The sequence below is a fragment of the Bubalus kerabau genome, chromosome 16, assembly GCF_029407905.1.
Source record: "Bubalus kerabau isolate K-KA32 ecotype Philippines breed swamp buffalo chromosome 16, PCC_UOA_SB_1v2, whole genome shotgun sequence".
NCBI lineage: Eukaryota > Metazoa > Chordata > Mammalia > Artiodactyla > Bovidae > Bubalus > Bubalus kerabau.
In genome coordinates this window covers 13,889,047-13,902,855 of record NC_073639.1, presented here as the reverse complement: position 1 = coordinate 13,902,855, position 13,809 = coordinate 13,889,047, and the positions used below count along the sequence as shown (strand labels likewise).

The window sequence follows — 13,809 nt, the reverse complement described above, 5'->3', positions numbered from 1 at the left end:
CACCGAGCAGGCATAAAGCATGACATATAGAGTAGGGTTTTCACAAACTTGATAATTACGAAAAATGGAAACAACAGATTATGAGATTTAGTTATGAGGCGTTTGGTTGGATCTAGCTTTGGAGTCTTATGACTCTAATATGGGTTTAAGTTTGATCTTATGATTCTGAACAGGTTAGTTGACTGGGTCTGATCCCAAATGTCTTCATCTGTAAAAACATGAATAAGAATAACACTCATATACCATGCTGCTGCTACTAAGTCGCTTCAGTCGTGTCCGACTCTGTGCGACCCCATAGACGGCAACCCACCAGGCTCCCCCGACCCTGGGATTCTCCAGGCAAGAACACTGGAGTGGGTTGCCATTTCCTTCTCCAATGCATGAAAGTGAAAAGTGAAAGCAAAGTCACTCAATCATGTCCAACTCTTCACGACCCCATGGACTGCAGCCCACCAGGCTCCTCCGTCCATGGGATTTTCCAGGCAAGAGTACTGGAGTGGGGTGCCATTGCCTTCTCATATACCATAGGTTTGTGAAATTAATCCCCTGAATTAGATAAAATATTTTAAAAATAATTTCTTATTAAACCAAAAAATTCTGATTCAAAGGTGGTCCTATTTCTTTCACAGGCACCCATGATAAGAGATAAGAGTAAGCAAGTACAAATTACAAAACAAAAACAAGTCATTACTCTCATGAAGTTTATATTTGAGTGATAAATTCTAATTACCAAATAAAGAGTAAATATGCTATATTAATAAAAGTTTTAAAAGGCACTCATCAAAGTTCATTATCCATTATTATTGATTGGCACTCCAATGAAACAAAAGCGTATCCACGTTTAGGCTTTTCCATATTTATATGTTCCTCAGTTATAAAAACAATTCCTTCCTTAGCTACTTCTAGAGAAACTACTTAAAACAACAATAACTAAGCAAAAACATCTAGAAAACCTTTTCGCAGAGAAGGGCAGCTTTTGTAAATAGCCAAAATGTGGGCTCTGATATGAAAGCTGACCTGAAGGTAGGGTAATACAGGACACTCTAAACGCCCTTCTCTCACTGCTTTATTTTTACTTATCACCTTTGTTCACACATTAATGAGCCTGGGGGGGAACCCTTATATTGGAAGGTATATAGTGGCATAAGAAAGATGTCAGAGTCAAACCTTATTTATTTTTCTATTACTGAGTCAATCACAGAGTTAAGAAAGAAGAGGGTGGCAGGTAGACAGTCTTAAAAAATTATATTGATTTCAGTTTTATACATACTTCTTTCCCCTGTTTTCAGAAGAAGAAATCAGCCTTCTCATAATAGACCCCACCTTCTTCTCCAGGAAACGCTCATCTCCACAGTTGGTCTAAGTGGTTCAGGTTGGCCAGAACCAGCCTATCAGATTGCTGCCCTCCCCTGCCATGGTGACTGATTTGGAGGGGGCCGTGTGAGTCAAGTCAGACTGTGGAGATTCAATTGGGGGGTTTTATAATAACTCCTGGGAACTTCAAACCCCTTTTTAAAGGAGGTCTGGTGGCTGTCTCATCATCATGAGAGAAAATACATGAAAAGAGAGCCAGAGCAAAGTCAAGCGATGGAGAGAATGAGATTGCGTGTGAATGACCCGGATTAAGACCATGGCTTGCCCAAAGCCACACCCATAAGAGTACTTTCCACTTATGTGAGCCAATGAATTTCCATTTGTTCTTAACCCAGTTTCTGTGGAATTTTCTGTCACCTGTAACAAGAGTGCATCTCCTGAGAAATAGATACAGAACTCCTATTATCAATTCAATGCTGGGTTTGGGGACTATTAAATAATTAATTGTGTAAATAACATGAATCATGTGCTATCAATTAAATAATGCAGAATCAATCTCAGAAGCACAGACATAACTACTCAGTCAGCGTTTTTCATCTGAGAACTAAGGACATTTCTTGTGGTCATCAGCAAAATAAAGATGAAACATTCCAATCCTTTATGCTTAAAAGTCTCTAAAGAATCAGCAAAATAAAGATGAAACATTCAAATCATGTATGCTTAAAAGTCTCTAAAGCACCAATTCATCTCTCAGAAAAATATTCTGAGCAATATACCTGCAGATATCTTGAAGCTGAACTCTTTAGTGAGAATAAGTGTTGATAATACTTATAACACAATACTTCTCCTGATAACAAAAAATTCTACACTTTGACCAATCTTAGTGCTCATCATTAATTAAACCATCTGGCCTGAATATGATGTTAATTAATTGCTTGGATGTGAGGCTGGAGTAAGGCAGAAACAAACCAAAAGACCATTTCTTTTCAGGAAGTACGATTACTTGGACAGAAGCAAAAGATATCCTGCGTATACTTGAATCTCAGTACAATTTTTCATTTAATATAATGGTTTGAAAACTTTCAGTAAGAACAAAACTAGGACTCAGATGGAGACACGGAATCTCAAGCAGCTATTAAATGACATAATTCCGTGAGGAATACAACTTAAATTACACACATGATCCTGATATGTTTTAACTTGCCACAAACACATATATTTATATAGAAACACAGACTAGGCAGACATCCTGTTTAAAAAACGCCCTTTTAGATCATGCAAATTAAATTCTGGTGACATATAATTATTTCTCTAAGTCTCAGTGAAAAACAAACTGAGATAAATCAACAACCAAAAAACCAGTGTTTTTGACTGTTGTTCCCAATCCACAATTTCAAATTTTGGCCATTAAATATGGTTCAGTGAAAAATCTCCAAGTGATTTTTAGGCAAGGCATTATTATTCTTTTTCACTGACAGATTATATCTAAAAACACTTTTTGATTATTTCTCAATAATGCTATAGAGTTAACTGTGCGAGTAAACTATACACGAGGAAAAAATGTGTAAAGGACACCCACATGAACATTTACCTTCCACTGCTCTTTTGAAGAACACTTTGCAGCTGCCACAGGTTACCACCCCATAATGACATCCTGAAGCCTCATCCCCACACACCAAACATATTTTGGAAGGTCTTGAGGATCCAGTAGAAACACTTCGTAAAGTAGAGCTGGGGAAAGAAATCAAGATTTAAGTAACTACACTGCAGTGGCACATTTGACATGCTGTACAGCTTAGCTCAATATCTGTCATTCATCCTGGTTCCATAAATCAATTCAATAAGGTCCCATCTCATGTAGGAAATGAAGGCCAAACCTTCATAAGAGGAGTAATGTATCAAGAATCCCCTATAGCAAAGCCTCTTCTCAGTACTAGGAAACTATAAACAATCTCATGTAAACTTTTTCTTCCTTTTCCTAATTTTGAGACTGCGTACCAAAAATATTATTTGCATTCTAGGTGAACAGGGAGGAGAGAAATCTTGAGCCAAGTCATCACGAAAGTATTTTTGGCATCAAAGGGCTATTGCAATACTTCTCAATTCTCTTCACTTGGACTCAGATTGTATCTCAATTATGCCAGGTGAAAAACTCTCCCCTCTCCAAAGCAATGCACAAATTAAAATTAATTCTTGTCTCTTTTGCCAGCAATTTCACCTCTAAGCTCCTGCATTTTTTCCACGTTAACTTACCTAGGCATGTTCAATTCAGTTCATTGTGTTTACTAATTTAAAGAGACATGTGTGTGTGCTAAAGTCACTTCAGTTGTGCCCGATTCTTTACGACCCTATGGACTGTAGACCCCCCCAGATTCCTCCATCCATGGGATTCTCCAGGCAAGAATACTGGAGTGGTTGCCATGTGCTCCTCCAGAGGATCTTCCTGACCCAGGGATTGAACCCCCATCTCTTGCATCTCCTGCATTGGCAGGCGGGTTCTTTACCACTAGCGCCACCTGAGAAGGGACATAGTCAACACTAATAACAAGCCACATATAACTATCTAAGGTGACTTTCACGGCTACAAACTGAAGGATTCCGTTTTGAGGGATACATTTAACCCCTGAAGCAACAATATACATGGAACACTTTTTAAGGAGACTGTTCTCAAGACATATTACATATTCCTGTATTGGTTTATGGCACAATCTGAACAAAACGATTTTAAATTCTAATAAGGTCTCATGGTTCAGAGGCAGATGTGGACCAGGCAAATAATTTTTTCTTTCCTAGTCTACATGCATTTATTGAATATCTACCCACAGGTCCTGCAAAAGGTCCTGAGGAAATAACTGCCCAGCTCCTTTCATCAAAGCTGGTGAAGGCGTGGAGTATTACGGTATGTGCTTAGGTGTGGGGTAATATGGCGGCATAGCTTTCCATACCAGTAAGGGTGGGAATACACCAGTCAGAAGGCTTCCCCAAAGCCTTCTGAGTTTTGAAGGATAATTAGACCTTAGCCAGACAAAGATGGGGCAGAGGAGGCAGAATGAGCAATATGAGCTGGAAGGCAAGAGAAATTTGAGCTGGACGTGCTGAGGAAATGTCGGGTAGATTTGTTGTATGTCTCTACCATCACCTTGCTATCCAAGCTTTTGTCTCTATGTTAAACAGCAGGAACATGAAAAAGAGACTCAAAGAAAACCTATCAAAAGGCTAGAATGGTTAAGTTACCATGATGATTTCTCTATTTTTCGAATTAGCTAAAATGTGGTACTATTGCCTTGATGATTTTTTTAAATGATTTTATATGTTTTAACTACATTCTCATCAAAAACAGATGAAGGAGCTACTGCTCAAGCACTGTAGCATGACTGACTTTTTAGAAAATGACTTCTTAAATCAAGGGCTGAAATGATGTTCTCCAAAGTTGTTTCTCCTTCTGAGAAAAGTGCTCTTTATTATTTTTATTAGTGTCCTTTGACTTCTTTATGACATTCAAAACATTCCATTTCAGCACCAATAAATTCTTTGGCATATTTGCCAGTAAAACTCAATCCATACTCTGTCTGACTTTCCTATGCTGCACAGGGAAGTACCAGGAAGCCATAAACAATTAGAATATAGCTTAAAAGTCATTACTAACATGTAAGTGCTTTTCCACAACTACAAGCATACATGGGATTTGTAATGAACATTTTTGTGAACTTTGATCTGGGTCCTCAAACTTAAAAGCCTCTTAACTTTAGTCTTTGGAACTCTCCTCTTCTCTCCAAACACATTTTCTTGGCAACTTTTATGGACTGAATTGTGTTCCCTGCCCACCCCAAATCCGTAAATTGAAGTCCTGGCCCCTAGGGCATCAGAGGGCAATCTTTTTTCAAAAATTGAAGTATAGTCAGTTTACAATGCTGTGTTAATTTCTGCTGAACACCAAAGAGACTCAGTTATTCACGTATATATATTCTTTTCCATTATGGTTATTCTCAGGATATTGAATACCATTCCCTGTGCTATTCAGAAGGACCTTGTTGTTTTCCCATTCTACACGTGATATTGACACCTGCGAACCCCAAATTAACAATTCATCCTTTCCCTACCCCCTCAAAACCACAAGTCTATTCTCCATGTTTGTGAGCTGGTTTCTGTGTTTTGTACATAGGTTCATTTTTGTCATATTTTAGGTTACACATATAAGTGAGATCATATGGTATTTGTCTTTCTCTTTCTGGCTTACTTCATTTAGGATGATAATCCCTACTTGCATCCATGTTACCACAAATAGCATTAATTTGTTCTTTTATGGCTGAGTAGTATTCCATTGCATATATGTACCACGTCTTCTTTATCCATTCATCTCTCAATTGGCATTCAGGTTGCTGTTTCCATGTCTTGGCTTTCATAAATAGTGCTGCTATGAACATGAGGGTACAAAATACCTTTTGAATTACAGTTTTGTCTGGATTTATGCCCAGGAGTGGGACTGTTAGATTGCATGGTAATCTTATTTTTAGTCTTTCACCTACAACTAAATCTTATTTGGATTTAGTGGACTTTTATTTGGGAATACGGCCACAGCAGACATAGTTGGTTGAGATGAGGTCCTTCTGGAGAAGGGTGGGTCCCTAGTCCAGTTTGATTGATGTTCTTGTTAGAAAGAGGACATTGGAGCACAGTCACACACAGGCAGAACGCTATGTGAAGATGAAGGCAGTGATCCTCTTACAAGCCAAGGAAGGCCAACGAACCACCAGAAGCTAGGAGGGAGGAATGAAACAGACTCTCCCCAACAGCCTTCAGAAGGAACCAACTCAGCCGACACGTTAAGCATGGCCAAGCCTACAGAACCATGAAAAGATACATTCCTCTTATTTCAGCTACCCGTTTGTGGTGCTTTGTTACGCAGCCCTAGCAGACCAATACAGCAACTTGGACTCATCCCTGACTCTTTGCCTCTGTTTTCTTTCTCAATCTGTTAACTTCTCTTTCCTCTACCCTCCGAAAGCATACATATTTGGATCACTTCCCATAGTTCCTCTGGGACCACTCTAGTCCATGCCACCAACACCTCTTCCCAGGATGTGCAGAAGCCTGCTCACTGATCTTCCTGTCTGTCCTTCTCCTCTTCCTTCTCCTGCAGCCAGAATGATTCTTATTTATTTCTTTGCTCAAAACCATCCAAGGGCTTTCCCTTACACTCAGAGGAAAAGTCAGGGTCAACCTATGACCACAGGGCCCCAGTATGGTTCCTATAACTTTACTAACCTTTCTCACATGCCTGCTGTCCTTCAGCAACACTGGTCTCCTTGCCAGACCTCAAACACACTGGGCATGCACCCACCTCAGGGCCTTGGCACGTGGTGTCCTCTGTTCACCTAGATATGTATGTCCCCTGCTTCTTCAGGGTTTCATCCAAATGTTATTTCCTCAATCAGTCCTTCCCTGACCTCTCGACTGAAAACTCGTTCTTCTGAACCCCCTTCCTCTTCTGCTTTATTTTCTCCCTAGCACATGTCACCACTGAACATGTTGTCTATTTTCCTTCTTTAGTCTCTTTATTTTCCTCTTGATTTTGCTTCATTCACACAAGAAGGTAAATTCAACAGGGGCTTGGATCTGTGTCTGTGGTTCTTTGCCACTGTGTCTGCAGGGCATGGCACAGTCCTTGGTACGTATAAGGCTCCTGTTAACACTTGGGATAAATGAGGGGTCTAAGATGACTGGCCTTTTCACAACCATCATCAATTCTGAACTCCTACTGCACTCCTTACATACAAGAATGTGCTTGGTTCTTAACCCTCTCTCTCTCGAGAAAAGTATATGGTGGAACTGAATTAAGATAAAGTCAAAGAGAAGCATCAAAAAGATGCATTATGAAATCCCAATTAAAACAATGATTTGGCCAATGACAGAATTAAAGCAAACTTGGGTTATTTTCCCTTCTTGTTTGCTGACATCTCTCAATTACAAGAGCGCCTCCACGTACCTCTCAGCAGTGCTCTGCTTCTTCGGTGTCTGTAATGGTCTACTGAGCTCACTCTATTTCTGAGGCTCTTTTCTTACGGTCTTGATCGCCAGTGTAGATTTTCTTCAGTATTCTACCTTTGGACATCTTAATTCTCATTTCTACAGTGTATCTCGATGATCTCATCCACTTATCCCAGCTCAGACAGCTCTCCTGCTGAACGACTTTCTGAATCTTTACATCCCACTCCAACCTCTCCCCGATGTTCCAATTTTATGTGTTCACTTCCTTTACAAAACTGCCCTGCCTCTGTCTTCTCCTGGCTTTGGGAAGGATAGTGCCATCTGCTAGGCACCCAGGTACAAATACTCAGTATCACATCTACTCAGTTACCAAGCCCTGCTGGTCCAGCCCTGACCCACTTCCATCACTTCCCCTCACCCTGTTGGGAAGCCTGCTTCAGACCCTCATCACTTCCTCAGGGTTCTCCCTCAACCCTAGCCTCCCTTCCAATTCATTCTACGGTGGCTGACAAAGACACTTCCTGTGACAGAGCTCTGATTCTATTACTTTTCAGGTTAGAAATATTCCATCATCCCTGTGCCCAATACCACCATCAGGATAATGTTTGTGTGCCTCCTCCTTCTCTGCCTTCTCCTGCAGGTCCTCTTGCGCTTGTGCTCACCACACTGCAATCTCCCCGTCCACGGGCTTGGGCACCACCGTCTGTATACCCACCCCCAGTCCAACTCCTGGAAAACCCGTCCATCCTTCAAGGGTCCCTGAGGTTCTCCCGGCAGGACACAACCCTCTCTGTTCTCATGATTTACTTTTGCATTTTGCTAATCCCGCTGCCTGCGTGGTCATCACTTCTGCCCTGACACTCTTGATTGGAGCACTCATCTCAAACCCTCGAGGGCAAAGACCCTGTCCTCTGCCTCTCTGTGCTCTATGCTGCCATTACTGTCATGCTGGGACTATTTACTGAATGAATGAAATCACACCCTTAATCTCATCACAGCAGAACATACATTTCCAAAAGGAGATTTTTACTGCAGGTAAATTAATGAGGCCAAGGTTATAGGTTCAATTCCCCTATGGTTCATTTAGCTTTGCAGAGAGCAGGGAGAAAGGCATCCAGGGAGACAGACTATCCTCACAAGCTCAGCAAGCCATCCCACAACCAAGTGCATTATTAACACAGAAGACAGGCCATGATGGGTGGACAGGTCAGGAAAACTCCCGTCTCCACTGACATCCTGTGATGTGATATCTCTGAAACTGAAAGATGGTACATGGTTGGGAGGGTATCCATCCAGTGTTAGGAAATGCATTGGCACATTTTGTAAGTGGGGGCAGGGAGGAGAGGAAGAGCAAGAGAGGGAAGCAGGTCTTGAACTTTTCTTAGATGTTGAGTTTTATCAGAACACAAAGCTCATTGAGTGACTCTGAATGTCAGAATTTCTTTATAGCATGCACAAGACATTAACATCTTACTACAGCTAAACATCTTCATTGGATATGAGTCCCAAACATACAGGGGTAAAGGCAGGAACAGGGACTTAGCAAGAAAGCCTCCTGTTCTCGGTTTAGCTTAGCCACTAACTGCTAAAACCTTAACAAAGCCACCTTTCCTCTCTGGGCTATAATTCTCCCAATAAAAAAGGTTGAATAGGTGATCTCTAAGATCTTTTTTAAGATATCCTTTTAAGATAAAGATGAGTACAAAAGATAAATGGAACAGCCTGTCATAATGAAGTTTTATCCAAAAAATGGACTTCAAGTTCAAATTACAGACAGTGTCCTATACACAGCCATTCTTTGATCTGGTTCAGCAGAAAAACATCTACATGTAAAAACTTACTCTTTCTAGAATAGCTAATCCTATGGCACTTAAAACCTTACTTGCAGCTATATGAGTGCTATGCTGATTTTGCTTGAAATTTCTTCATACATGTATGCACTCAAATGGTACTCTACCTGCTAAAAACCATTTTAATATGAAAGAATTGGGGAAAATTTCCCAACCCGGTCATTTTTGGTCTTGGTAATCAAAGAAATATTGTTCTCAGAAAGAATTTTATAATCAGACAAAGTAGTTCATAGGACTTAACACATAAACGTTAAAATATCATTAAAGCAGCAATGAGTGAGCATTGTATTTCCACTTGTAAAGACAAGTGTCTCTCTTTGGGAAATACAAGTAAGATGCAAGTATTTTCAGTATCAAATAGAATAGTTCTAATGATTCAGTGAAGAGTTGAAGAGGTTAATCAAAGGTTCATACTGATTTTTGTGACAACTGGAAGGGGCTATACTAACCCATCATTAAAAGCACTTACTGGGCTAGCTTTCTTCTCAAAACAGCTGGATGTTTAGGGAGAAGCAATAAGAAGCTGTGCAAGAAAAAGGAACTTTTACTGATCAAAATATAACTGAAGGATCTGGCTGTGAATGCTAATATACCATGTTCTGCTTTCCCAGGAATCACTGTGTTGTTTCCCCATCTTCATAACAATTACCTAACAACACTGCAGTGATTGGTTCGCTATTCAGTGACCAGGATTCTTCACACAACAAGAATACTCTGTGTCATTTCTGAAGCCCACTCAGTAAGAATTAAGCAAACCTGTCTTTTGTACTTTAATTTAATCAGAGATGCTTTTACCAACATCCGTAGCTGCTGAAAAGTTTCTTTCCCTGTGCAATCAATTCAAGCATTCATTCAGCAATCTAGAGTAAAGTGAGAATTCAGAGGCATCTGCAAATAATACTTCAGGAAACATCCTCCTATTGCTGGTGTCTAAATTGTTCATTAATTGAGCTATTCATTGAAAGCCTGATATGCCCCGCCTTTTTTAGGCACTCGGATGAATGAGAAAATTCCTATTCTCATGGAGTTTTTCCCACAGAAGGAGAAAAAGACAATACAGAAATAAGGAAATAAACTCAGATAGTGGTAAGTGCTTTGAAGAAAATGACAGAGATCAAGATTGGATGGGGCACTGGAGGGTTAGGATTCTTTAGAAAGGTCGCCTGTGAAGGCTGCTTTGGGGAGACTGAAAGGACACAGGAGCCGACCGTGCAAAAGTGACAACGAAGGGAAGAGAAAGTGCAAAGTCCCGGAGGTAGGAATGAGCATGACGTGGTCCAGAGATGGAAATGTGGCTGCAAGGAGGCAGGGAGATGGGAGGAGGTGGGAGGTGGGGCCCAAGAAGACAGAGAGGGACCACACGGGTCTCCAGGGCTATGACGATGACTCAGGGTGCTATTTTCAGTACCATCACGAGGGATGTGAATATTGAGATGTTTTAAGCAGAAGGGTAACATGATCTGAGTGACATTTAAAAATCAGACTTTGGCTGCTGCCTGGAGAATGGACTACAGGAGTGGGTGATGTTGGAAGTGGGGAGACCAGCCATGACGACTCCGGCAATTATCCAGGCAGGAGATGATAACAGCTTGGATTCCGCTTAAAGGAGTGAAGACAGTGAGAAAGGGCCTTTTCATTCTTTAAGTAGATAGTACTGACCAGACTTGCAGAAAAATTGTATGCTGGGGCTATTTGTATTTACATAGCGGAGTGAGGAGCAGTTTTGGTGGTTCAGGGGAGTTTGTTTTGGACCTGACCGTGTTAAAACAGCATCAGTATGTTCTGTTCCTATTTTTGTAAATAATACAATAGCAATAATATCAAATGATAATCTACCCAAAGAAAAAACTGGGAACAAGTATATCAGGTTACTTAACCATTCTGGGCCAGTTCTGTCATTTGAGAAGCAGTGATAACAAGTCATACCTGATAGGGTTCTTATAGATTAAATGAATCAAAACAAACATATATATGTGTGTGTATATACACATATTTTTTTAGGAATCCGATTTTTATTGTAAAAAAATACCAAGTATTTTTGTCAAAGTATTTTCTTTTCCATCATGGTTTTTTATTACACGATAGTGAATCTAGTTCTTTGTGCTATACATTAGGACCTTGTTGTTTAGTTTGTATATACTCATTTGTATCTGCGAATCCCAAACTTCTAATTTATCCTTCCCTTTCCCCTGGTAATGATACATTTGTTTTATAGGTCTATGAGTCTATTTCTGTTTCATAAATCGGTTCATCTGTGTCATATTTTAGATTCCACATATACATGATATCATATGGTATTTGTTTTTCTCTGACTTACTTCACTTAGTATGATAATCTCTAGCTCTATCTATCTATGTTGCTGCAAATGGCATTATTTCTTTCTTCTCTATGGCTAAATTAATCAATATACTCAAGAGCACTTACAACACTGTCACACATTTAGTGGTATTTAAATTCCAGCCAGTATGAATTGGTATTACAGAGATGTTATTACTTTACCAATAAAGGTCCATCTAGTCAAAGCCATGGTTTTTCCAGTAGTCATGCATGGATGTGAGAGTTGGACTATAAAGAAAGCTGAGCACCAAAGAATTGATGCTTTTGACCTGTGGTGTTGGAGAAGACGCTTGAGAGTGCCTTGGACTGCAAGGAGATCCAACCAGTCCATCCTAAAGGAGACCAGTCCTGGGTGTTCATTGGAAGGAATGATGTTGAAGCTGCAACTCCAATATTTTGGCCACCTGATGTGAAGAGCTGACTCATTGGAAAAGACCCTGATGCTGGGAAAGATTGAGGGCAGGAGGAGAAGGGGACGACAGAGGATGAGATGGTTGGACGGCATCGCCGACTCAATGGAATGAATTTGAGTAAGCTCTGGGAGTTAGTGATGGACAGGGAAGCCTGGCATGCTGCAGGCCATGGGGTCGCAACAGTCGGACACGACTGAGCAACTGAACTGAACTGATTATTGACTGGCACAGTAACAGAACTACAGATAATTCTACTTTTCTATATCATATTTTTCTGTAGTGCTGTAAATTTATACAAGCATGCATAACATTGGTTAGCGACAGGAAAAAAAAAAGATTTTTAAAAATACTGTATAAGAGAATGGTACAACAATAACCATATTGATTATTTACTGTATAGGCAGTGTCCTGTGTGAATATAGACTCAAGCATCCATTTTAAAAATTCTGGTTCCTCTCTTTCTGTACATGCAACTGGGAACAGCCCCATAAGGTCATTAGGATAAACAATTATTGAGATTCAAACACATACTTTTTTATATAAGGAAAAATAAATTTAAGAATCTGGAGAACACTCAGTATACAAAAAATACATTTCAAAAACAAATCAACTCTTAATAACTAGTTTACTAAAATGCTTATTTTCATCTACACACAAATTAGGCAAAAAAAAACAACACTTTTTTGCTATTTCCTTTCGTTTTAATAAACATATATTTTGAGTCACAATTTTTAACCTGAGTTGGAGAAGACTCTTGAGAGTCCCTTGGACTGTAAGGAGATCCAACCAGTCCATTCTGAAGGAGATCAGCCCTGGGATTTCTTTGGAAGGAATGATGCTAAAGCTGAAACTCCAGTACTTTGGCCACCTCATGCGAAGAGTTGACTCACTGGAAAAGACTCTGATGCTGGGAGGGATCAGGGGCAAGAGGAGAAGGGGACGACAGAGGATTAGATGGCTGGATGGCATCACTGACTCGATGGACGTGAGTCTGAGTGAACTCCGGGAGTTGGTGATGGACAGGGAGGCCTGGCATGCTGCGATTCATGGGGTTGCAAAGAGTCGGACACGACTGAGCGACTGATCTGATCTGATCTGATCTCACTGTAGTTTTCCCATTATTTAGGAGGAATGTTTGGGAGTGATTCTTGTGGTCTATTTTCTTTAATGGTATTATTTTTGACAATAAGATCATTAATGTCTCAGGAGATGATTCATCACTAAATAAGATTCCTTCTCTTAAGATGCAATTCATAGTATACCATATTAGTTCAGTCGCTCAGCCATGTCTGACTTTTTGCAACCCCATGAACCACAGCACACCAGGCCTCCCTGTCCATCACCAACTCCCGGAGTTCACCCAAACTCATGTCCATTGAGTTGGTGATGCCATCAAGCCATCTCATCCTCTGTTGTCCCCTTCTCCTCCTGCCCCCAATCCCTCCCAGCATCAGGGTCTTTTCCAATGACTCAGCTCTTCACATCAGGTGGCCAAAATATTGGAGTTGCAGCTTCAACATCAGTCCTTCCAATGAACACTCAGGACTGATCTCCTTTAGGATGGACTGGTTGGATCTCCTTGCAGTCCAAGGGACTCTCAAGAGTCTTCTCCAACACCACAGTTCAAAAGCATCAATTCTTTGGCTCTCAGCTTTCTTCACAGTCCAACTCTCACATCCATACATGACCACTGGAAAAACCATAGCCTTGACTAGACGGACCTTTGTTGACAAAGTAATGTCTCTGCTTTTTAATGTACCATAAAGTGTACCATAGACAGGAATTAAATACTTGGTTCACGTCTTCCAATCTCAGGTACATAAATAAAATTTACAGGTAGTTACCATATAGCTACCTGATACGGAAACCTCAAGGATATGAATAGTTTGGAAAAGAACATGTAAAGC

The 13,809-nt window shown here is 40.4% G+C and overlaps 1 protein-coding gene across 12 annotated transcripts in view; it reads right to left on the bottom strand.

Annotated features, from left to right (window-relative positions):
• NR3C2 (nuclear receptor subfamily 3 group C member 2) overlaps positions 1-13,809 on the bottom strand; it is a 440,307-nt gene that overhangs the window by 219,408 nt on the left and 207,090 nt on the right. For all 12 annotated transcript variants that reach the window (XM_055550824.1, XM_055550829.1, XM_055550827.1 and 9 more), the window contains exon 3: positions 2,906-3,045. In XM_055550824.1, coding sequence (XP_055406799.1) covers positions 2,906-3,045 — 140 coding nt within the window. The remainder of the gene's footprint in view (positions 1-2,905; positions 3,046-13,809) is intronic.